The sequence below is a fragment of the Capra hircus genome, chromosome 4 (genome assembly GCF_001704415.2).
Source record: "Capra hircus breed San Clemente chromosome 4, ASM170441v1, whole genome shotgun sequence".
Lineage (NCBI taxonomy): Eukaryota > Metazoa > Chordata > Mammalia > Artiodactyla > Bovidae > Capra > Capra hircus.
The window spans coordinates 6,345,301-6,370,824 of NC_030811.1; the positions used below are offsets into that span (position 1 = coordinate 6,345,301).

At 59.4% G+C, this 25,524-nt stretch overlaps 1 protein-coding gene across 1 annotated transcript in view; it reads left to right on the plus strand.

The window, feature by feature from the left end:
* KCNH2 (potassium voltage-gated channel subfamily H member 2) overlaps nucleotides 3,996-25,524 on the plus strand; it is a 36,813-nt gene continuing 15,284 nt past the window's right edge. The window contains 3 exon segments of the mRNA XM_018046725.1: nucleotides 3,996-4,442; nucleotides 7,290-7,520; nucleotides 24,512-24,676. Of these exon segments, the coding sequence (XP_017902214.1) occupies nucleotides 4,367-4,442; nucleotides 7,290-7,520; nucleotides 24,512-24,676 (472 nt within the window). The 5' untranslated portion in view covers nucleotides 3,996-4,366.

A 25,524-nucleotide genomic window follows, 5' to 3' on the forward strand; every position in this document is an offset into this window, starting at 1 on the left:
AGTCCTGGGTTGAGTGGAGCAGACACAAGTGGTCCCGGTGGAACCGGTCCAAATGGCAGACCCATGAACAAAATAAATGCTGTCATTGACTTAAGTTACTGAGGTTTGGGATGATTGAAACACCCTATGTCTGCCTCTGTTTCTCCAAACTATGATACACATTTCATTAATTAAGTGGATCTGTATTAGATGCCAATCATATGCTAGGAGATGTATGAAAACAGACATGATTTCTACACTCAAGGACAATACATTTCAGGTGCCACCGCTGTTCCTCTGGACACACAATAAAACCCATACTCAGCTCTCTGCTCACGGTTCCAGCCTACCGCTCCACTGATACCACACTGAAATATTTCGTCCCTGGACCTGAATTCACTCTCCACTCTCTGCCTTCATTCATGTTGTCCCTTCCACCTGCCCCACCTCCTCGGTCTTCAAGGACCTGTTCTGGAATCTCGCCCCTTCACCAGGCCCTGCCGGACTCCTCCAGCTGGAGGTGATCGCCACCTCCCTGGAATCCCATGGCACTTACTGCAGACTGCACAGTTTCTGTGTGCCCACTGCCTCTTCAAGCTGCAGCAGACTGTGAATCCCTGGAGGAGGAAACCTGGCTTGTCCCTTCTGTCCCTCACAGCACCTGGCAGAGGGCCCAGCACCTAGGAGGCCCCAGCACACATCTGTTGACGTGACTAGTAGCAGAACCAGAATGGAAAGTCAGGTGTCCTGAACCTTAGTCTCCAGTGCCTTGCTTCTCTGGATAGCACCATGGCAGGGGAAAGTCCCAGCCGTGGAGGGTTATCAAGTGGGTGGGAGAAGACCTTGGTTATGGCTGGGGGCGACAAGATCGTTGTGCATGAAGCTGCAGATGGCCGGGAGGGGACAGAGCTCTGGCTCCTGGCCAGGGCTTTGTGGTGGGTCCCTCCCTCTCTCCCTTGCTCTCAGCAAGCCCTGAGCACCCATTTCTGGAGGGAAAATGTGCTGTTTCTCTGATCTTCCTCTCCTCCAACCCCTGTTCATTTCTGAGAATACCTTCCTTCTCAGGACCCAGTCACACAGAAACCCAGGCCCCAAGTGCTATCCACGCCTGCCCCCTCCCCCTGCCCCGCCCCCCGCACCCCCCCCCCCCCTCCGTAAGCCGCACCACAAAGGCCGGCTCTGCATTCTGCTTCTTCCCTAGGGTTTCTGAGGAGCCCCCTTCTCTGAGTTCTCTCTCCTGTGCCCACCTGCCCGGAACTGCTCCCTGGTCCTGGTGGTTGTCACTGGCTCTCCTGGGCCCCATGCAGGCTGCAACTCGCCTGGCCTGTCCCTTAGGGGTTCACCAGATGGAGCAGGCTTCAGTTCCTCTTTGTCTCCAGGGACAGGTGCCCTCAGACTGAGCAGAAGTAGAGAGTGAGGTGGGCAGGATGTTGTCCAAAGACTTTTCTTCCTGCGCTGTCTCTTTCTAGGAGCTGGGAAGGGCCTCTGTGGTTCACTGTCTGTGTGCAGCCTGTTTCCTCTCCCGCTTCGTGGTCTCAGGCCGGGCGGGGGAGGACACTTCCTAGAACTCATCCCTGAAAATGGCTTTGTGAGCCCCAGTGGGTGGGGGTGGGGCGGATTCTGGTGGCTTGGGTATTAAGGCTGAGCACTTTTCTCTCTCTGCGGAAAGGTGGAGGTGGGGAGGTGGGTGGGTGGGTGGGTGAGGGCGGCTTCTCTATCGCCTCCTCTGCTGCCCCTGACCTCCTGGGGGCCTGGCACCTGTGGCCGCAGGAAGGATGTCTATGCCGTGAGCTCTTCCATATCTCACAGTCTGTTCCTGGTCTCTGTCCTGGGCTGCGGGGATGGTTCCACCAGGCTGCCTTCAGGTTCTCTCCTCCTCAACCTCCAGGAAGTCAGTAACCTGCATTTGGCTGTGACTTCTGAGTGAGGTGTGTGTGTGTGTGAGAGAGAGAGAGACAGAGACAGAGACAGACAGAGACTGGCCTCTCCTTAGCCTGAGGCCACAACTCTCTCCTTGCCTGCCTGCCTCTAAGCACAGGACGAGGGCTACCTTGTGCCTGGTGTCCTCTCTGTTGGGAGGATCACTGGTCTCTCTGATTCCTTCATCCTCCTGGGAACATGGGAGCCTCAGGGTGGACAGCTGTCCAGGTCAGAGGAGATGCCCCTTCCACTTCTTTCCCTATGCCCAGTCTCACTGCAGGCCAGTTCTCACTCTCTCAGTCCCTTGACCTGGAGGGGAAGACACCCCAGTTGGAGGTGGATCACCCTAGACTTAGGGCTGGCAAAGCAGCATCTAGGGGGTAGTCGGTCATCGACTGGGTTCCTCCCAGCACCCTGAGGGGTGGATGTGCCTTGTGCCGGCTCACCGAAGACAGGGCGCCTGTGCCGCCGAGGGCCTTGGGCACCTTGAAGGGCGAGTGAGGAAGCTGCCGGAGGTGGTGAGGGCCGAGGGGATGACTGTACGGACAAGAGTCTCTGGTCTTTTTTAGCATCAGCTGGTGGAGCCACCTCCTTCTCTCCCACTGGCTGCCTCCCTGAGTCACTGCCCACCCACCAGCAAATTAAAAAGGGGTGTCATCTGCTGGCCAGTGGCCCCATCCGGCCCCCAGGGTTTGCCTCTTTCTGCTCCCGGGTGGAAGGTGAAAGCCTAGGTAGGGTGGCCTCCGCAAGACCTTGTTCCCCTGGGCCTGTCTCTTTCCAGCCTCCGCTTCTTCCTCTGCCCTTTGTTCCTCCCCTCCCCCCACATGCCATGATGGTTCTCCCCGGTGACAAGACCCACCCCCTTGCTCCAAGGACAGAGGCAGCTGCAAGGCCTCAGGGGCCCCCCACATGGCCCCATCCGTCTCGCCCGGTCTGTGATCCGGGCTGCAGGGGAGGGGACCCGCGGACGGCGGCGGCTCCCTCGCCGACTCCTCCCCGCCGGCCAGCCCAGCTGTCAACACTCGCCTGCCGGCCCCGGCCGTTCTGAGGCCCTGCCTGGCCGCTCCGGCCGGGGACATTGCGCCCCGGAGACCCTCAGGCAGACCCAGGCGGGCGGTGGGCAGGCGGCGGCGGCCACCCTGCCTTGCCCTTGAGCATCCCCGGGCCTCCTTGCCTAAATAAGGGAGCTGCAACTGGAGGGAGCCAGCTGGCCGCGGGGAGGGGCCTGCGGCTCGGCCAGGGTTTTCCGAGGGGCTGGGCCGCCGCCGCGCCGCAGGGCCCCGAGCCTGCCGATTGGGCCTGCACCGCCGGCCCCGCGCTGCAGCGGGAGGGCGGGCCCTTCGCACAAGGGGATCCCCAAGGCTGGAACCTCGCGTTCGGGGGCCTCTCTTTGATTCCGCAGCGAGGAGGCCGAAACCGCTGTCACCATGCCCCTCTTTGGGCAGGAGAGCCTGAAATCACCCCCAGAAAGGCCTGTGTGTGTGTGTTGGGGAGCATCCACACCCTGGGTGCGTGCCCCCCCAATCTCATTCACCCTTATCTCAGATCTCGGTGGCCGGGAGTTCTCCAGGTTGTCTGGCCCTTCACGTTTCTCGGGTCTCCTTTGACCCTGGCCTCGTCCCCCCAGGGTCCAGGCCTCGCCCGTGTCGCCGACACGGGCGTTGGGCTCACGCCATGTGTATAGGAGCCGGTGCTCGGCGAGGTGGGGGACCCGGGCGTCCGGGCCGGTCCTCTCCCTTAGAGGAGAGGTCAGGTCCCTCAGTCCCTCCAGGAGAGAGCAGGGCGCGGGCGGAAACCCCCTCCCCGCCCCCGTCTCCTCCCTGGCGCCCTCAAGGCCGGCCCTCGCACCTGTCCTCAGGGTTCCCCTGCCTAAGGGTCCCTTCCCCCTCTTGGGGCGCGCGAGTCCCGGGGGCTCCGGGGCTGAGCGAGGGGCTGGGGTGGGGGGGAGCCCTCGGCCCAGTTCAGCCAATGGGAAGGGCGGGCGCGCGGGGTGTGTGGGGGGAGAGGGCGGCGCTGCGGGCGCGCGGCGGGCGGGAGGGGGCCGGGAGGCGGGGGCCGGAGCCCGAGGGGCGCGCGCCGCGTTAACCCTTCCGCGGCCGGGCCGAGCCGCAGGCGCAGCCCGAGCCGCGGGCGCCGGAGCGGCTGTCGGCGCGGCGGGCGGGAGCTGGGAGCCCGGCGCGCTCGGGCGGGCGGAGCGCAGCGCGGGGACGCGGCAGAGCGGGGCCCGCGGCTCCGGCTGGGGCCGGCAGACAGGTGTGCGGGCGGCCGGAGCTCAGGCCGGGCCCGCGGTCCAGAGCCGGCTCCGAGCGGAGGGACCCCGCGCCCGCAACCCAGTCCGGGCCGCGCCCGTGCTCTGCCTGGCCGCGGGGTGCGGGGACCACGGCCGGGCCGGGCCACTCGAAGCCTGTGTTGGGCCGGGCCGGGCCGGGGTGGGTGGGGGCCCGCCCGGCCCGCCCATGGGCTCAGGATGCCGGTGCGGAGGGGCCACGTCGCGCCGCAGAACACCTTTCTGGACACCATCATCCGCAAGTTTGAGGGCCAGAGTGAGTGGGGGAGGGGGCCGGCGGGGAGGGGGCTCTGGGGGCGGGCCGAGATTTCCGGAGAGTCAATGGGGGGGGCGTGCCCGGGCCGTGTGCAGCCGGCAAGTGAGTCTGTGGTGGCTGGTGACCCCAAGGCCCTGACCGGGGGTCGCAGGGGCCGGGCTTGGTGCTGGGGGGCCGTGGGCTTGGGGCCAAGGGGCCTGGGGTTGGGGCGCGCAGCAGGAGGCTCAGGTTAGACTGCGATCCATCGATGGGGGGAGTGTGTGAGTGTGACACCCTGAGTGTGCAGGGAAGGGAGATAGGATGGGAGTGTGCAGGTATCTAACTCCGGGGGCCTGGGTGTGAATGGGGCTGTGTGGACTGAGAACACGAGAATGTACCTGGCCGGAACTGTGGGACTCTAAGACCACTGTGCTTGTGCAGGTCCTGATGGTTTCTGGAGATTGGAAGCCAAGCATATAGGGTCAGCGCCTTATGTGGTCTTGGGAGTGTGTGTGTGTGTGTGTGTGTGTGTGTGTGTGTGTGTGTGTGTGTGTGTGACCCATGAGTTCGACCCTGCATGGGCAATGGGGAGGTGTCTGACAGGCTGTGAGCTCTGGGCCTTGGATGTGACAGGGAGCCAGGGCCCAGGCTAGGTTTTTGCAGGTCTAAGTAGGCTCTGTGTTGCAATGACCCTGTGTTGCTGTTTTTTTCTGTCCTGAGCCCCTTGGTGGGGACTACAGCAGCCCTAATACCGGCTGATAGGAGAGGTTTTCAGAAGTGTCCCAGGCTAGGTGAACGTTCTGCGTGTGGGTGTTTGCACCCTCCTGGCATGTGTGTGTCTGTCCCCAAGGCTGCATGTGCCATGGTGGGTGTGACTGCCAAGGGCCCTGGGAGCGGGTGACATTCCTTGCCTATGACCCTGTGAGCACAGGACGACGTGTGCTTGTAACCGAGGTGGGGGAAGGGAGGGGTCAGTTCGATGGGCAGCATTGTCTGAAGCAGAGGAACAAGATGATCCTTAGGGGGAGGAGACTGCCGTGGTGGAGGGCCCTGAGGCCAGGTCTTCCCTTCCCACAGGCTCGGGGTGCTTGGGAAGCAGCTGGGCTGGGAGCTGGGGGCCTGCCTTCCAGTCCTACCTCTGCCACTGACTGCTATGTGACCTTGAGCGATTCTCTTCCACATCTGGGAAGTAGGGGGGTCTGCCAAAGGGGCCTTTCGGGGCCTTTCTGTCTCAATGGTTCTAGGAGCTCAGTGAAGTGGGGCGGGGGGGGGCGGGTAGGGATTGCCTTCGAAGAAACTGGCTCTTCTCTCCAGGCCTGGGAGTGGGGGCCAGGTGGTTTTCCGTCTCCCAAGCTGGTGCATGTGGGGCTGGTACCCAGGACTGCCTTGGGCTCAGGTGGAGATGGAGGCTCAGGGGTCATTTCCTGTGAGAGGGCGCCCTGCCTTCTAGGGTTGAGGACTGCCTGGGAATTTTTTTTTGGGGGGGCCTGGGGAACTGACCTAAAGATGACCCGACTTCAAAAAGTAACTTCCTGGAGGTCTGAGGGCAAGGGAGGGGAGGAAGGCAGGCCGAGGCCAGCTCTTGATGCAGCAGCGGAGCCTTGCCCATGGGATCGCCCAGGGCTGCAGCCTGAGGGCTGTGCCCACTGGCAAGGGAGGGGGCAGGGTTCCCACTGCTACTGAAAGCCCCAGCATTAAAGGCTAAACTGGCCGGAAACTTCTGTGTTTATAAAAAGCTCTTATCCTCAGAGCATCTTTCCTGGCACAAGCTGGGGCCGCTGCCTGCCTGCTGCTCACCCACCAGCCTGGCTCTTGGGGCAGGTGTGGAGGAAATGAGCCCAGTCTAGCGGCAACGGGTCCACTGGGGCAGTCACCTTGATGGGACCAAAGTGAGGAAAGCCTCGCATCCCTGGTGGGAAAGCCCCTTTCCCGGGTCTGTCTGCTTACATGCTGGCTGAACCTGGGCTCTGGGTGTTTTCAGGGTTTGGAGCTGCAGGTCCCTTTCCTTGCTCCATGTGACCTTGGGCCTCTGCCCATGACCCTCCGCTGATTCTTCACCTTCTGCCAGAGCTAGGTTCAAAAGCTGGCCCTAGCTTTTACAGGCTGCAAGATGAGGGCATGAACTTCTTTGGAGTCTCTGTTTCTTCACCTACAAGACGAGGATAATGATGGGGTTGTCAAGAGTATTAAATGAGAGAAGGGATCTGAGGTGCTCACGTGGTACTACCTCCCTCCTCTTCGTCATCTTTTTCGGTGCGCCCACTCCCCAGTCCCTGACTGCCCTTGGAGTGGGTGCAGAAGTCCCGGGAAGTGCTGACCTGGCAGGGGCCGCTGATACTCGGAGAAGTGATTTCCTAGGGATCCCTGGGATAGGGAGTGCCTAGGGAGTGCCACCCCCCCAAGTCTAGAGAGCCGGGGTCAGGAAGAGAAGCCAGAACCAGTGCAAAAGGGAAGGCTGGCCGCCATCTCTGGCCCTTCCCAGGCTCCGTCTCCAGGCTCAGTGTTTATCCCTCCGCCGCGGCTGCTGACACGCGTTGCCGACACCCGCCCAGACTGGCCTCGGCCCCGGGCGCGCGGAGGGGGCGGCGGGCTGCTGGCAGTCTGCCCGGGGAAGCCACGCAGCCAGCCCGCGGGCCAGGCGGCTGGGGGAAGGGGGCGCGCAGCCGGGACGGGGCCGGCCGAGGCACCTGTGTCGGGGCACAGCTGCGTTCGTCCCCTGTTGGGGACCCCAGGCCCCGCTGTGCTTCCTGGGGCGGGGAGTCTCGGGGCGGGCAACTGTGTGTGGCAAGAGAACGCGGGCAAGGGCTGGGGACCCCGGGGGGCAGGGGTCCCTGCTCACGTGCCCGCTTATCCCCGCCCCCCTCCCAGGCCGCAAGTTCATCATCGCCAACGCTCGGGTGGAGAACTGCGCTGTCATCTACTGCAACGACGGCTTCTGCGAGCTGTGCGGCTACTCGCGGGCCGAGGTGATGCAGCGGCCGTGCACCTGCGACTTCCTGCACGGGCCGCGCACGCAGCGCCGGGCCGCCGCGCAGATAGCGCAGGCCCTGCTGGGCGCCGAGGAGCGCAAAGTGGAGATCGCCTTCTACCGGAAAGATGGTAGGTGCGGCCTGGGGCGGGGCGGGGCCGCGCGGCGGGGCGGGGCCACGGCGGGGGCGGGGCTGGAAGGCCGTGGGGGCGGGGCCGCGGGTGAGGGGCGGCCAGAGATTGGCCGGAGTCCCGGCCGATGACCCCAGCCCGGGGCCTGGGGGTGGGCGTGACCCCAGCCGGGTCCTGTGCGGTGCGCCAGGTGGGAGGCGCCGGCTGCAGGGCGGTCTGGATCTCTTGGCCTCAAGCACTATGTTGGGGTTGTTTTATGGGGTGGCCAGGGTGCTGCTTGGCTGTGGTCTGGCGCCTCTGGTTCCTTCCTCCCTGGGCAGATGTGGGCGCGTTGAGCTGGGTGGGTTGGAGTTTGACAGCGCGGCCCTGGGATGGCAATATGCATGCCCGGACGGAGGTAATGAAAGTCCAGGCTGGTGGGTGGATGCTGACCTCCGGCCACAGGCTTCCAGCCACCCTAGTCCCTGCCAGGTGACTGGTCTGGGCGTTGTCCTCGAGGAGAGGCAGGGAAGGGCTGCAGGACTCTGGTTGGCTCTCAGCCGCCCCTTTCCTGTCCCCCCTCTCTTCCCCGCTTCACCTGGGCGGGAGGTGTGTGCCTCTACCCACAACCTCAGTTCCCTTTGTCTCATCTTTTGAGCGCCCCGCCCTGCACCCCTTCCTGCGCCAGGTGTCTCTGCTCAGCCACCGCCTCCCCGCCCAGCTGCTCTGGGTTTCCGGAGAGCGGATAAACAGAGCCCTGGGCCGGACTGCTCCCACACCCGCTCCTGCCCTGGCCGGGTGCAGCCCTGTTCAGGGAGGCCAGTGCAGCAAGGCTTTGGGGGACTGCAGGTAGCAGGGGGCTGGGGAGGGGCTCCAGATGGTGCCACTGGGCGGCCCACAGTGCTGCTGCCCTGTATGTATGTGACCAGCGCTCACTGAACCCCTGGGAGCCGGATGAAGCAAGGTCTGGAGATGGGGCAAGGTACCAGACCAGAGGTTCCTACCCACAGCCTGCTTACCCGCTGTGGACAGCACTCTCTGTCGCCCCGCCCCCGGGGGCAGTCAGTAGCCCCTGGCCTTTGCTCAGGGTTCACTAAGACTGCCCTGCACAGGCTTAGATCCCCAGATGGTCTTGCTTTCACAAGCGTGCCTAGCTGTGAGATCCCTGGACAGAATCAGAGTGGCATATGGTCATGGGGACCCGTGGAAGAGGGTTTGCTCACAGCACAATGGGCATGCTGGCTGGGAGGCAAGAGCTGGGAAGATTAGATGCAAACTCTGAAGGTAGGGCCTTCCTTCCGACTCTTCACTCAAATCTCCCCAGAACCTTAATCAGAGCAGGTGAGCAGATCTGCTTTTATATCCATCTGCCTGGTGATCTAGTACTAGCTAATGTCGATGCTCTCTATGCACCCGGCCCTGGGCTGACTGTTTCACTTGCCCTCTCTTGTGGAATCTTCACAAGGCTGGGAAGTAGATGCTAGTTTTTCTCCACTTTGTGGGATAAGGAAACTGAAGTTTAGGGAAATTAGGAGACTTCCCTTAAACAAAGAATCTGATTGCAATGCAGGAGACCCAAGTTTGAGTACTGGATGGGGAAGAGACCCTGGAGAAGCAAATGGCAATCCATTCCAGTTTTCTTGCCTGGAGAATCCCATGGACAGAGGAGCCTGGCGGGCTCCAGTCCATGGGGTCAGAAGAATGGGACATGACTGAGCGACTACACCACCACCACCAAGAAACTTGCCTAGAGCATGCAGAGCTGGGAGTGGAACCTGTCTGGCCCGTCAGAGCCCTGTCCACTCTGCTCTGCTGTCGTATGTTGAAAAGGACACACACTAGTTACAGGGGTATCGATATATACTGCCTGTTATGGCATGCACTCTTTTATTTGGAAAGTGTGCAAGCCACTAGTGTCATGTAAAGAATGTGAATATCTAAGTCCTGGGTTCAGGACTCACACCAGAAATTCTGCGATATGGACCAAGTTGGTTATTGCCTCGGGCCTGTTTCTACTTCTGGGACTGCTTGCCTGCTGGGCCCCTCAGTGGCACCCCGAGTGCCTCTGTCTTCGCCGTAGTGTGTGAGGAGCTGGCCCTCCGTCCCTCCTGCCCCAGGCTGGCTCCATTGGGAGAGGATGGCCCTGGGACCCCTTCTGCTGAGGTGCTATCATGGAATCTGGGTGACCTTGCGGATCACTTAATCCAGCCCACTCAAGTTACAGATGGAAAAACTGTAGAAGCAGAGGTCAAGTTACCCGAGAGTCAAAGGAGACAGTGGGCCTGGAACAGGCCTCCCACCCAAGTTCAAGTTAGTTCCCCACCTCAGTTATTTCCCTATTCCAACTGGGGCTGTGACCCAGAAGGTTCTATGCCAGCGCTCCCTGCCTGCCTGCCCCCTTCTCTGCTCTCATTAGTTTCCATGGGGATCAGGTGTCTCCTGGTGGCCAACAGTCTGGCCTGGGCCCTCCGGTCACGTGGGGCCCTGCCTGTCCTGGCACTTGGGGCCCAGGGTGCAGACAGGTCGCCTCTGCCGCCCCTCCCTGTCCCTTTGCTCAGCCCCTTGGGCAGGTCTCTGTGCCTGAGCTGGGCCGCGTGTGTGTGTTGTTCGTGAGCTCACAGCCTGGTGCATGGGCAGAGGAGGAGAGGCCAGTGCTGCCTCTCGTTTCTGTTCAGGCCTTTCTCAGGGTCTCTGCCCAGGCCGTCCAGGGCAGAGTGGGTCCCTGGGCTCCAGCCCCAGGGAGGTGGGTGGCTGGGAAGTGGGGTGGGTAGCTGGAAAGGGGGGCAGGGCCTCCTGCTGGCAGGCGCCCCTGTGGACAGCTGTGCTGTGTCGGTGCCTCGAGCCCAGCTCTGTGTAGCATCAAGGCCCTGAGCCAGACAGCCCCATTATTTAGCTGCTGGGACTGCTAGGAGGTGGGGAGGCCTGACTAGGGTGGGGGAGCAACACGGGGTGCCGGGGGTGTTCTGGCTCTGTGTCCATGCCCCTTCACGGCAGGCTGGGGATTGAGGTGGAACTGGGGCAGGGCTCAGCAGCGTGGGGCAGGCAGGTGGCCGGCATCCACGCCCCGGGCTCGGGGTGCTACCTGGGCAGGGAGCGATGCTGGGGCATACCTGCTTTCCAGGCCACCCTGGAGGGCGGCGGCCCCTTCCAGCACAGCCCCTCCTCTGTCCCCTGAGCTCTTTGTTTCTGCCTCTCCGTCTCTGCCGCCTGCCGGCCCTGTCCCCGTGGTCTTCATCTCCTTCTCCCCGCAGCTGTTTCTCTTTCTCTCCTCCCTTCGGCACCCCGGAGCCTCCCTCCTTGCCTGTGTCCCTCTGCCCTGGTGGCCTCCGCCTCTCGGCGCTCCAAGTTCTCTGTCCGTCCTGGCCTGGTCTCCGTGTCCCCGTGTCCCCGGGAGCCTGTGCGTGGGTGGGGATGGGGGTGTCTCTAGAGAAGAGTCTGTCGGCTTCTTCACTCCAGCTGCAGGCTGGTTGTCATGGTAACAGGGTCAGAGGGCCCCCACTGCAACAGCTGAGCTGTGGGCTGGGGGAGGGGTGGGGATCAGAAGGCCAGCATGCTCCCCAGGGTCCCCAGAGCCTGTGGCGAGCCAGAACCCCAGAGGTGGCCCCATGCCTACTGGTCTGTGGTCCCCAGACTCACACTTCAGCTCCTCAGGTACTTGTGCAGGCATTCCTAGCTCCAGTGACACTTCTTTTGGGCCTCCTGTGACCGGCCACGTGGTGGTGGTTTAGTCGCTACGTCATGTCCAACTGCTGCGACCCCGTGGACTGTAGCCTGACAGGCTCCTCTGTCCATGGGATTCTCCTAGGCAAGAACACTGGAGTGGGTTGCCAAGCCCTCCTCCAGGGGATCTTCCTGATCCAGGGATCGAACCCATGTCTCTTGCACTGCAGGTGGATTCTTTATCCCTGAGCCACCTGGGAAGCCGTATCCCGGGCTATTTCACTATCTCCTCCCTGGTCCCTGAAGGCTGGCCGACTCCTCACTGTGACACACCTCCTTCTCCATCATGGCCCCGAGCTCAGACACCCGCTCCCTGCCACCCCGTCCTCTCCAAGCTGTGATCCTCAGGTCCCCAGACCCCCTTACTCAGGGTAGTTGGTGAGGGAGCCCTCGTTAGGCTGAGTCTGGCAGGCAGGTCAGATGGAGGCTGGTGCCCAGGTGTGTGTTCTATGTCCTTGAGATGGAGCAGACCAGGCTGAACCCAAGAGGAGTGAGCTTAGACAGACAGCCCTCTTCTTGGGGGGCTGGGGAAGCCATTGGGGGCCCCCCTCCACCTTGGGCGTTCTGATCAGGGCCTGGGTCAGGCTGGAGTTGGGCAGGTGAGGCCCTTGCACGGTGGTGGCTGGGAGCTGGGCACGGGGCGGGGTTGGCTGCATCAGAGCCCAGCAGCACTTTCTCTCCATAGCTCCAGATAGGGATCATTCCGGAGCCGGAGCAGGGTGCCCTGGCCTGCGTGGGGGTGCTTCGTGTCCCAACCCCACCCTGGGGGCCAGGCGGGCCTGCCTCCACCGAGGATGTGGGCCACTCCTGGCCTCTTCTGGGGTCTGGAGAGTGTTGGGAGGGCGGCTCCTCCGTGTTGTGTCTGCTGGAGCCCCCGAGAGGAGCTATGTAAATATTTGTGCAGAGCGCGGTCTGGGATGGGAGCAGAGTTTGACGGTGGCCTTGGGCTCTGGGGAGGGGGAGCCGTGGGCAGCAGGAGGGCCAGCCGGGGGGTGTGAGACAGGGTGAGCCTCTTTCTCTTCTCTGCCTGGAGGTGGCTTCCAGGGAGGTAGGGCTTCAAAGAGCCTGAGACAGTCCTTTCACAGTTAAACATCCTCCCGAGGGGGCTTGGAAGGCCTCCCTCTGAGATCCGCTCGCCTGGGTGGAGAGCAAGCCTTTCTCTTTATAAAGACGTTCTCTCGCGTCACCCCTTCCCTGTAAGCGGGGAGGACTGTGGACACGGCTTACCTTCAGTGTGAAAGACTTTCACTGACACTTTCCCCCTGATGTGGGGGGAGGTGCCCATGGGGTCAGGGCCAGAAGAGGGGACGCAGAGGGATACCTGGCATGAGTGATGAGTATGGGGGAGGCTTGGGGTGAACCACTGTCCTCCTGAGACTGTATTCTTGTATTTAAGGGCTTTCTTGGTGGTGCAGAGGTTAAAGCGTCTGCCTGCAATGTTGGAGACCTGGGTTTGATCCCTGGGTCGGGAAGATCCCTTGGAGAAGGAAATGGCAACCCACTCCAGTATTCTTGCTTGGAGAATCCCATGGACAGAGGAGCTTGGTGGACTACAGTCCACGGATTGCAAAGGGTCGGACATGACTGAGCGACTTCACTTTCACTGTCCCTCTAAAGCCCCTTCCTGTCCCTAGCCCAGGGCCCATAAAGAGCTCCACGCTGTGACCCGTGGTTGGCCTCAATCAGGCTCCTCTCTGAATTTGGTCATGTGGGTACTGAACTAGAAGCACCTTGAGGGCCAGGCGGTGTCATCTTCTCCTTAACCCCCATCTCCCCGGCTCACAGTTCTCGGTAAGGCTGCCGCATCCGACTCCCCGACTCTAGACTGTAAGCTCCGGGAGGGCAGACGTGGCCTCTTTTGTGCTCCGTTGTGACTGTGTGTCTGCTGCACAGGGGGAGCTGAGTTCCTGCTTGCTGAACAAATGACTGATCGGATGACTCTGGCTGAGCTGTAGGCGAGCTGTGTGACCTTGGACAAATCACTTCCCATCTCTGGGCTGCGGTGGCTCCCTCTGTGAAGAGCCTTAGAGTAACAGAATGCTGAGGCTGGGAGGGATCTTTTAAGAGCATGGGGCGGCTATCAGAGCCAGAGGAAGGTGGGCTAGGGAGACGTGGCCTGAGGTGGCCACCGAGAGCAGCGAGTCCCCCAGTCCTGCCATGCGGGAGGGGGGGGGTCATTGTGGGGGAACAGGGATGGCATCTGGGGATTCTCAATCTCCCCAGAGATGGACCCAGGAGGCCTGGGTTGGGGAGCTGAGCTGGGGCAGGGGGCAGTGTTGCGGCGCCCTCGCCGTTGTGACTGCACTTGCCGTTTGCAAGCTGGGACACAGGCTGCGGGCAGGTGGTCCTTAGCGGGGTCCTCCCCAGGTGCCAGACTCACTCAGAAAGGCTAAGGGGAATCAAGCAGCTGGCAGGGGCCTGAGTGGGAACTCCAGCCATTTTCTTCTTTCCACTTGAGTCCTGCCCTGCACAGAACCCCACCGCCCCCTCTGGGCCATCCAGGCCCTGGCACTGAGTCCCCTCCCCAGTCTTGGCCTAGGAGAATCAGGACCCCCAAGCTTAACCTCTGTGGCCCCTTCTGATGTGAAGGCTGTTGGTTTGCCCCCAGTATGCGCCTCACCACACCCTGTGCACAGACCCCCTTGTGCCCCATGGCCGCCTCCTCCTGCCCACCCTGACCCTGCCAGGCACCCAGCCTCGGCTGCCCTGTCCTCCCTGAGCCCCATCCACCTGTCCCTGTACCTGCCCCCTCCCAGGGCCTCCCTGCTCCAGGATCTATCTCTCAGACTCTTCTCTCTTCCTAGCGCTGAGACACCACCCACATCCCCAGCTGCCACCTTCAGGAAGCCCTCACTGACTGCACCCCTCCATCCCCTGCTTCTGACCAGAGTCCACTCCCACCTCACTTCCAGACGGCCATTTGGGGCCACAATAGGCCCAGAGCCCCTGGAAATTTGGGTTAATAGAAAAAAATGCAGATTCCTGACCAGGGATCAAACCTGTGTCCCCCTGCATTGGGAGGTGGATTCGTAACCGCTGGACCGCCAGGGAAGTCCTTCTCTCTCTTCTCGTGGCGGTTTCCTCTTTTCCGCTTTTCTCAGTCCCGGTCCCGTTACCGCTCCCTTAGGCAGCCATTCAAATCTACTTCCTGTGAATGAGTTGCTTGCATATGTTCGTGCAGAATGTGTGTTTTGTCTGGCTGCGTATAGGTTTAATTTATGTAAATGATATGTGCTGTGTATCGTATTCCGGTGTTCACTTTTGCTGCCCGGGAGTCCGCCTCTGAGTCCAGCCAGCTTGCTGCTTGACACTGAGTCTAGGGCTCCGTGTTCTCTGGTGTGCTCCCCCCTCCTTTTACCTGTCCCCAAGTCCTCACGCGTGGCCCCTTTTGGACTCATGTGAGGACATCTTTGGGATTTATCCCCAGGAGTGAGTGGCGTTGCTGGATCACAGGATATGCGGACACTTAATTCAACCCAGCACTGTCAGGCTGTGTGTGAGCAGGGCTGCAGCTAACACCACCCTCCTAAACAGCATAGAATTCCCCTGCATCTCTGATACACTTGGCATTAGCCACCTCGCTAATTTCTGTAAGGGTAATAGGTGAAAGTGATATCTTACCGCTTTAATTTGCATTTCTTTGATTTCATGTGAGTCCTGAATCCCGAGCATCTTGTAAGTGACCGTTCTGCTTTCTTTCCCGTGAATTGCCTGCTCATATCCTGGGCTCATGTTTCCATGAAACTGCTCTCTTTTGTTCTTGTTGATTTGTAAGAGTTGCTTATGGATTCTGGAAATACAAATGCATACAGTTAAATATTCAATGTGTATTCTGGATGTTAATCCCCGTTGACTCAAGATATTGCAAATATCTGCTCTCATTCAGTCATCTGTCAGCTTTATCCCACAAAGATACTTAAGTTTGATACAAGCAAATTCACAGATCTTTTTAGCTTTCTTTATGCTTTTGAAGTTTTGTTTAACAAACCCTTCACCGTCCTGAGGCTGCAAAGATCTACATCTTCTTTTCTTCACTTAAAGACTCAGTTGAGTCTTTAATCCATCCTGAGCCTACCTCTGTCTGTGGTGTCAAATAGGGATCAAGTTGTATTTTTTTTCCGTGTGCTGAGCCAATTTTCCCAACACATCAGTAAACAGGCTATTCTTTTCTGTTGATTTGTGGGGCCACTGTTATCACTAGTTAATTCCCCATATATCTATGGGTCTGTCTTTGAGCTCTCTTGTTTTGTTTCAAGTATTTGTTTGTTCATGCATCAAAACCCCATTAAAAGTATGGCAGTTAGTATGTCTTGGTATCTGGAAAGGCAAATCTTCCCTCCTTGTTCTTCTTTCTTAGAAAATGTTATTTATTTAGTTTTGGCTGCACGGGGTCTTTGTTGCTGTGTGTTGGCTTTCTCTAGTTGAGGAGCACAAGCTTCTCATTGCAGTGGCTTCTCTTGGTGCAGGGCACAGTCGTTGTAGCACACAGGCTTAGTTGCTCCGCAGCATGTAGAATCTTCCCAGACCAGGGGTTGAACTCATGTCCCCTGCATTGGCAGGCGGATGCTTTGCCACTGGACCACCAGGGAAGTCCCCTCCTTGTTCTTTTGAAAGGTTGACACACATATTTGAGGACCTATCTTCTCCTTTACAAACTCTAGAGAAAGTTTATCAAGTTCCTGGGAAGAAAAATGCCACTAGAATCTTGATTGGAATTAGATTGGTTTTATAGGTTAATTTGGGGGAGACTTGACATCTTTAGAATATCTGTCCCTTCTGAGAGTCCGGAGTGACTCCATTTATCAGATTATTTCTACATCCTATATTAGTTTAAAGCTTTTTTTTTTTCCTTCCCTGTAGAGATCTTGTGTGTTCTTGGTCACTTCCTAGACACTTCAGATTTTGTTGCTATTATAAAAGAGATCTTATCTTTGACTACTTATTCTAACGGGCTTCCCAGGTGGCGCTAGTGGTAAAGAACCTGCCTGCCAATGCAGGAGACATAAGAGACGCAGGTCTGATGCCTGGATCGGGAAGATTCCCCTGGTGGAGGACACGGCAACCCACTCCAGTATTCTTGCCTGGAGAATCCCATGGCAAGAGGAGCTTTGCAGGCTCTAGTCTATAGGGACACGACTGAAGCACCTTAGCACACACATGTTCTGATAGCTTTATGCTGGTGGAGAGAAATGCTGTGTGTTCCATGGGCTGATCTTGTATTTGGCAGCCTCCCTGGATGAGCTCTCTTATTAGTTCTAATTGCTTATCTGTTGATTTTATTGGTCCTCTAGGGAGATGATCCTATCTGAATAACGCTGCTTCTCTCTGTTTATGTCTGGGTCATTGCCATATGTGTCGATGTGGGGATGTTCCAGCTGCCTTTTCAGCACGCTTTCACATGCACATGTATTTGTCTGTTGCAGTCCTGGGAGGTGAGCGAGTCAGGGAAGGGGTGCAAGTCTCCATTTAATGACTGAGAAGCCAGCCCTTCCCTGACTGGGTGACCTTTGGGACAGGCCCTCTAGGGTATGTCAGAAGCCTAGGTGGGAGAGCTGTTCTAGAAGCTTGCTGAGCCCTGGATAGGGGCAGAAACCCCAGCTGTCCTAGTGGGCCTTGGTTCTGTGTGCTCTTGCTTCCTGTGGCCCGCTGGGCTGGTGGGGGTCTGAGGCTCAGAGATACCCCGACCCCCGTGCCCAGATTTCTGGGCTGTCAGCCTCTGTGTTCTGTGCTCACTGTTGACCAGACTGAATAGAACAGCACTTCAGCAGAAACTGTTTAAAGTGTTACTTGAACCCAGGTCTCTCGCATTTTATGCAGATTCTTTATCCTTTGAGCCACCAGGGAAGCCCTGCACTTCAGCAGAAGATGCCACCTAAATCCCTGTTGTTGTTCAGTCACTCAGTTGTGTCCAGCTCTTTGTGACCCCATGGACTGCAGCATGCCAGGCTTCCCTGTCTTTTAGTCATCTCCTGGAGTTTGCTCGAACTCATGTCCATCGAGTCAGTGATGCCATCCAAGCATCTCATCGTCTGTCGTCCCCTTCTCCTCCTGCCTTCAATCTTTCCCAGCATCAGGGTCTTTTCCAATGAGTCAGTTCTTCCTATCAGAATCCCTAGGGGGGAAAATGATTCCTAGGGGATTCTGACTGCTGTCCAGACTCAGGGTGGGTTTGAAACGAGCAGATCCTGTTGGAAAGGACAGTCAGTGCCCCTGGATCTGAAAGGGAGCTGAAAGGGTGAGGGAGACAGCCCTGTCCCCACCTGCTGTCAGTGTGGGTCCCTGCCCTGAGCCCAGGATCGACTGGACATCCGCTTACCCAGTACTTCCCTTGTAGCTGGTCCAGCCCTGGCTTCAGGGCTGTGGCTCTGGCAGAGGGAGAAAGCTCCGCTCCCCAAGAAGCCAGGGTACAGTTACCTCCTACATTAGAGATGTATTGAGTTGGCCAGATGGAAAAGAATGAACTTTTTGGCCAGCCCAATAGTTTTAGACAAACCTAGACAGCATATTAAAAAGCGGAGACATTACTTTGCTAACAAAGGTCCGTCTAGTCAAAGCTGTGGTTTTTCCAGTAGTCATGTATGGATGTGCGAGTTGGACCATAAAGAAAGCTGAGCGTCGAAGAACTGATGCTTTTGAACTGTGGTGTTGGAGAAGACTCTTGAGAGTCCCTTGGACTGCAAGGAGATCCAACTAGTCTATCCTAAAGGAAATCAGTCCTGAAAATTCATTGGAAGGACTGATGCTGAAGCTGAAACTCCAAAACTTTGGCCACCTGATGGGAAGAACTGACTCATTGGAAAAGACCCTGATGCTGGGAAAGACTGAAAGCTGGAGGAGAAGGGGATGACAGAGGATGAAATGGTTGGATGGCATCACAGACGCGATGGACATGAGTTTGAGTAAGCTCCAGGAGTTGGTGATGGACAGGGAAGCCTGGCGAGCTGCAGTCCATGGGGTCACAAAGAGTCGGACACGACTGAGGGACTGAGCTGAACTCAATCATTTTAGATGAGCTTTCAGTGAGAAACATCCCTGTGGACCAGATGGAGCTGTCAAGAAAGCTCTGGTAGAGGGCGTCCTCTGGGCACCTAGAGAGAGGGAGGCAAGGTGTGGCTGTGAGGAGTGGGAGGGTCTGTGAAGCTGGGGTCCACTGGAGGGGGCTCTGAGGCCAGCCGGCCGGGGACTCGGCCAGTGTCGGTGTCTGGGGATGGGAGGCCCAGCTGGGAGTGCAGCTGAGGGTGCAACCCGGTTGGGGACAGGGGATTCTGAAGGGCTGAGGAGGGCCAGGCTCCAGGAAGCCGGAGGAGGGAGGTTAAGTGCAGAGGCTTCAGGGAGGAGGGGCATGGGATGCGCCTGTAAAGTGAAGCTTTCCCGGATAAACATGGCCTGGTTTCACCTTCCTGGGCCTTGCTGCGGCACAGGGCAGGGCTGTGACTCCCAGTTTACAGACACGTCCCCAGGGCTTTTCTAGAAAGAGCTCTCCTCGTGAGGCCATCACAGCCGCCCTGGGGAATAGTAGCACAGACAGGCCACACGCAGTGGGTTTGGGCGGGGTCTGGATGCCAGGTAGAGGCCTCCCGAGGCCCTGCATCAGGCCCTGAAGATCCCTGGGAAGGTGTTAGGCCGGCGGGCTTAGTGGAGCATCTGTTTGGAGATGCTCCTTGCATGTGAGCTGAGGTCTGGACCGTGCTCCCCACGCCCGGCCTCTGCAGCGAGTTTCCCTGGTGGTGGTGGTGGTGGCGGTGGTGGGGGGGGTGGTCTGTTTCACTCAGCTCCTGGAGTCAGGGGATTGGCTACCCGCCTCTCTCCCTCACACACTGACACACGCACGCACGCACACACTCATTCACTGGCTGGCCTCTCAGGCTCCCCCGCTCTGTCCCCTGGGCCTGCAGTGTGCCTGGCCTTCCCTGGGCCCCCACTGCCCAAGAGAGGGATGTTGGCGACACGGTGGCCCCCGGCCAGGAGCAGCTCCCCACGGCATCTTCCTGTCGCCGCCACCAGGCTAAATATAACCTGACACTGCGCAGCCCTGGGCCGCCGTCGGAGACAGCCTCTGCTGGGGGCGGACAGGCTGACTGCAGCCCCAGCCTCCTGCCCTCGGCGTGACTTTGGGCCCAACTCCTCCCGCCCCAGCGAGTTAGGCTGGTGACCGGGCGAGGACGGCTGCCTCCCCAAGGCCTCCCTCCCTGCGAGGACCCGGCCCCCGGCCTCGTTGCCGCTCCGGATGCTTCCACAGGCCATCTGTCATCTCATCCGGCACCTGGGGCCGGAGTCACTTGTCCCTGCAGTACCCAGAGGAAATCTGAAGCTCAGAGAGGTGGCTGACCTGGCCACAGTCACACAGCAATGGTCTGGTACCCTGAGGATGGGGGCACATCAGCTCGGCTCAGCTCCCTAGGACTCCTCTCTCTGTCAACTCATCCTGGACCCTGAACCGGGAGTTCCGTTGACTCCTCGACCCAGGGAGGGTGGGGGTCCGGCCTGCCTTGTTCATGTGTGTGTGAATATTTTAGGGGGATGAAAAGCCACCTTTCAGGGGGATGAAGGAGCTGTGATGATACCTAGTTTGCAGATGAGCCACAAGCTTCTGGGGAGCCTGTCCAAAGACACTCAGGTCACCTGCTGCCCTCCCCTCCCCCCTCCTCCCCCTGCCCCCCAGCGGCTGCTGCCCTGAGAGATAAGGCCTGTCCCTGTGAAAGCCAAGGGCAGCTCCTGCCTGGGGCCCAGTTGGCAGTGCCTAGAGGTGGGCAGTTGGGTTTGGGACTGTGAGTGGGGCCCCTGGATGGGCTGGGAGGCAGGGCAGTGATGATGCCCAGGTACACTGTTGGGCACGGGCGGACACCAGGTGGAAGCAAGCCAGCATTGCGTTCTGATGAAGACGGTGCCCTTCCCCAGGGGCAGGAGGAGCTGTACCTGCTGCACCTGGAAGGGGGGAGGCCTGGTCCCCCGGGGCCCTCCCGCTGCTCCCCTCCCTTCTCCCACCCTCAGTGGCCTGCAGTGAGCCGTGTGACCTCTGAGCCCTTATGATCCAAGGCTCAGAGGAGCCTGTCCTTTCGTGGCGTGAGTCCTGACTGCCTCTCCTTTCCTGGTCATCCCCACCGGGCCCAGGGCGCCTCCCCCGAGCCCGGGAGGCAGGCAGAGGAGCCTGGGTGCCACAGCTTGGGCTGGAGGTTCCGGGGGCGTGAGTCAGGCGTTCTTTGGCATCAGCCACGTGAGCCAGGTTGGCCCTCTCCCTCTCCTCCTCCTCCTCCATTTATACAGACCTCCCTGGGGACTTCCCTGCCGGTTTTCAGCACTTCTCTACAGGGGGCGAAGATTCTATCCCTTGGTTAAGACTCTACACTTCCCCGGCGGAGGAGTTGGGGGGGGATGGGGGGTAGGGGGAGTGGTCGAGGATTCTGTCCTTGGTCGGGGAGCTAAGATTCTCCCATGCTGCACCCGGTGGTCCAAAACAGACAGACAGACAAACAGGACCTTCTTGGGTTCTGCTTCACAGTGCCCCGTCATCCATCCCTCCAGACCGTGACATGGGGCGATGGGGCATGGTCCTTGCCCCGTGTTGCAGACGAGCTCTTTGGGCTGGGGGCTGGGGTGGGCAGGGGACTTGCCCAGAGTCCTTCTAGTGCAGTGAGCAAAGGCCGATGAACTCCGTACCGTGTTTCCCCCAACCCTGACCTTTGCGCCCGGGAGCCCCACAGCCGTTCGGTGGGCCGGGCAGGAACCTCTCCATCCTCTCCCACCCATTCCGTCCTGCGCCAGCGCTCCGGGCCCCCGCGGCCTCGGGAGCGCGGGCCGCGCCTGCCACACAGCGGCCCCCGGCGGAAGTGCAGCCTCACCCGGCTCTGGGCCGAAATCCGCCTCGGCTCCCTCCCCGGAGCTGCTCGGCGGGGCCGGGGCGAGGCGGAGGGAGGAGGGGCGCAGAGTGATGAGCAGCGTCTGGAGTACCGGGGAGCGGGGCTTGCGGAGGGCAAGGCGCGGCTCCGTAGGGCGGTGCGCCAGCGCAGGGCTCCCTGGGGGCGAGCGGGACGCCGAATCTCCGTGTCTCTTCTCTGCTGAGCTGTGTGAAGGTCACGGCCCCACCGCCCCGCAGGCGGCGATTTGCCCTCTCCGCCGATGCCCAGTTATGGCGGTCCCTGTGTCCCACCCCTCGCCTGCTGACTTTCAGCTGCCCGCAGGGATCCCCCACCCACCATCATTTCAGCCAGTGATGGGATGGGATCCTCTGGCAGTTCTGGTTCAAGAGCCGGGTATGTGTGTGTGTGACATGGCAGCCCACAGAAGGCCCAGCCAGCCAGGCAGGGTGGTGGGAGGCAGAGCCTCTCGAAGCCCTGGCCAACCTGGGCCACCTGCTTTCCTTCCTTCCATTATGTCCCGTCACAGACAGCGGCTAGAGCCTCTCCATGCTGCCCCTCTACCTCGTCTCCCCACTACAAGCCATCAGGCAGGGTTCCAGTTCACATTTTTGGAATAACAAGCGCTTTTATAGGGTTATTTGAAAGGGAAAAATTCCTTGAATATCGACAAAGGAGAGGACCAAGGGGGCTCCGAGTGTGTCTGTGTGTCCAGGAGCCGGGGGTTGGCCTGTGCTGTAAGGGGGGCTTATATCTGGACTTTCTGATGTCCTTGGGCTGTCAGGGTCTGGGGATGTCTGGGTCCTGGGCTGTCTGGGCTGCGCAGTGCAGTTCTGGCCTCTCTGGCTGAGAATCCGCAACTGAAGTGGGCATGGGGAGTTGAGGCCTCAGGTTCAGAATCCTGAGCTGGTGTCCTGGGCGCGGGATTCGCCAGGCCACCCAGAAGGTTGGGTTCATCCAGGGTCCAGGCTCTGGACTTATCTTAGGTAAGTTTCCCAGGGTAGAATGAGGATCCAGGGCCTGGACCACTGAACTCCCAAGGTGTGGGTGTTGCAGGGGGGTCTCCAGGGCTAAGGGTTTCCTGGTCTCTGGCCTCTCCTTAGTCCTTGTGAGGGCCAGTCCCTGCTCAGGCCGCTGCTGGCCATCACCATATTAGGGCATAAACTCCAGGCGGGCTGTCTGGGTGCCAAACGGTCTCCAGCTGGGCCCAGCCTCCTGCAGCTCCCAACACCACGGCTGAGCTTCAGCCGGGCCATGTCAGAGGCCGGAGGTCAGAGGACAGGAGCGGCTACTGGAGGGGAGACCCGGACAGAGCCTCCCAGGTCAGGTCTTGCGCGCTGAGCCATGAGGGCCTGGGTGAGTGGAAGGGCTGTGGGGTAGGGCGGAGAATTCCTGGCCAGCCCCTCCCCTGGCCCAGCCCCCCTCATCTCAGTGCTTTCCCGTTTCCCTTGGTTTCAGAGGATCTCCGGTCCGAGATTAATCCCATAGCTGTTAGAATCGCTGCTCTGCTGCTTCTCTTAGCCCTGTCCCCAGCAGATCTTCCTTGAGCTCGGCCAGCCTCTCCGTTTGTGCTGGGACTTGTCGGGTTCTTGGTGAAGCTTCGGCAGTACTCCCCAGGGCTAGCCCCCACAGGCCTTTTTAGCCACCAGCCCCTCCAGGTTGTTGGCCTTGACTCAGTTCACCCCAGCCATGGCCCCTCCAGAGTCCAGTCCCCATCCTTGACCCCTCCCCTGTCATCAGCACCGCCCCATCACCAAGCCCTCTCGCCAGCGCCTGCTCCCTGGTGCATTGTTCTGGCTGCTAGGCCTGTCAGAGGGGACACAGACACTGGCAATTTAGGCGCCTGCAGTTCGCAGGACACAGATGAGCACCAGGAAAGAATTCTCTGCCCTGGAAGAGTATGCTTGGTCCTTGGAGGAGGGATGGGATGTTAACGCACCTTCTTGTTGCAACAGCAAGGGCTTCCTACAGGGGGCGATTCTGAGCTGGGCCTTAGGCAGAGCCTGAAAACCCACAGGGTCTCTTTCAGAACTAAGTAGAGAGGGGGATGAGTGGGCTGGGTGCTGGTCAGGGCACAGGCATATTGGGTACATTTGGCCTAGTGAACTGACATCACCTGGAATAGGGGCCCTGGTGGCCAGAGAGAGGTTGGGAGGGGAGAAAAAAAAAAGTCAAGAAGAGAGAAAAAGACAGATGTCCCTCACCAGAGTCAGAGATGAAAGACTTAGAAACAGTGCTTCTCGACTCTGTGGAATTTCTAATGTGTTACAGACCAGTTCTTGTTGTTCAGTCACTCATCTGCGTCCCACTCTTTGCGACCCCATGGACTGTGGCACACCAGGCTTCCCTGTCCTTCACCGTCTCCCAGAGTTTGCTCAAACTCATGTCCATTGAGTCGGTGATGCCATCCAACCATCTCATCCTCTGTTGTCCCCTTCTCCTCCCACCTTCAATCTTTCCCAGCATCAGGGTCTTTTCCAATGAGCCAGATCTTCGCATCAGGCGGCCAAAGGATTGGAGCACTGGCTTCAGCATCAGTCCTTCCAATGAATATTCAGGACTGATATCCTTTAGGATGGACTGGTTTGATCTCGTTGCAGTCCAAGGGACTCTTGAGTCCTCCAACACCACAGCATCAATTCTTCGGCGCTCAGACTTCTTTACAGACCAGTACTGGTCTGTATGCAAAAACCATATGCTTGGCTATTGTGGCAATGTCAAATTGCTGTAAAGCTTTTGAAACTCTAGCTCTCAACTTCTGAACTTCTTGTGGGCAACACACCATCTGGGGACTGAGAAAGAGGAGCAAAAACAGAACAAGGGGCCAGGGTGCCGGCTGTTTCCTGGTGCCTGTAGTGTTCAGTGCACGCCAGGGGCTACACTAAGCGCCTGGCATGTGTTGACTTACTGGTCACAACTCATGAGGAGAGAATGGTCATCGTTCCCATTTTCGAGATGAGGAAAATGAGGTACAAGTGGGGTAAACATGGGAGAAAAGGCATCTGTGACTAGGCAGCAGAGCTGGGATCTGGACCCTGAGATCCTGGGCTTAAAGTCTGGGCGTCCCTTCTGGGCTGCACCGTCTTGCCTGAGGAAGAGCAGAGATACAGCGTGAGAGGAGAGGGGAAGCAGTGCAGGAAGGAAACAAGGAGCAGAAGGCAGTGCCAGGAGAAGGCACACGGGGAGAGAGGCCAGGAGCGGCATGGCTCGGGGAGAGAGGAGGGGAGAGCTCTGGAAGGGGAAAGCTGGCGTGGAGGAGCTCCCATCAGGGAGGTGGCTCTGGCTGCCACGCTGGCGAGACGAGGGGGCAACACTGGGCTCGGGAGCCGTGGGGGCGTCAGCAGCGGACAGGCCCCTTCAGGTTCCAGAGTGGGGTGGGGTGGGGTGGGGGGGTGTCTGGCCCGCCCGGAGCACAGGGCCTGTGTCCTCACTTTGCAGGGAGCTGCTTCCTGTGCCTGGTGGACGTGGTGCCCGTGAAGAACGAGGATGGGGCCGTCATCATGTTCATTCTCAACTTTGAGGTGGTGATGGAGAAGGACCTGGTGGGGTCGCCGGCCCGGGACACCAACCACCGCGCCCCTCCCACCAGCTGGCTGACCCCCGGTAAGTGCAGCGGTGCTGTCTGGCTGGTGCAGGAATATATGGTTTCCCTCTCCTCGGGTCATGAGGCTACCCAAGGCCAAGGCCCTGCAGGCAGGGATTTGGAGGCGGGTTCAGGGGGACACCTTGCAGAGATGGGGAATGAACACAAAGGATATGGCCAGTCCCATGTGGCTCAGCGTGGACAGATGGTGTGGAGTGACCGAGTCCAGACTCCCCTTTCCTTGGGGGGCAGGATCACGACTGGCTTCACAGCCTTACTGGCTTGGGTTCCCCCTCCAGCAGCCCCCTGGGAGTGGTCCTCTCTCCAGCCCAGGGATGGGGGGTGGTCCCCCTTCCTGGCTGGCCCTGGTCACTCCAGGGGAGCTCCCGCTGCTCATGAGAAGGCCCCATCTACCTCATGGACTTAGCTCTGGGGTGTTTCTGCCACTGGTCCTAGTTCTGGACTGGCCGCTTCCCGGATACTTGAGAACGTGAAGGGACTGCTTCCCGGGGCTAGAGACAGGGAGGCCTCACCTCATCCTCCTGTGACTCAAATGCTCAGACACCGCCCACCCCCCCCATTCCCTTCTGTGGCCTTTTTGAATTTTAAATATTCCCTCAGAGTCATGGCAAAAGAAACCACTTCTGGTTTCTCAAGCTCTAAAACAGCAGCCTCAATAAAGCTGGCCTGACCTGTCCTATGGGTGCCACCCGCAAGGTGGCGGGTACAGCAGGAACCCGTGGCATCACTCCTTCTCCACTCAGATGCAGGCCCTGCCAGCTCCTGTGTTCAGTTCAGTTCAGTTCATTTCAGTCGCTCAGTCGTGTCCGACTCTTTACAACCCATGGATGCAGCAAATCTCCTCTCC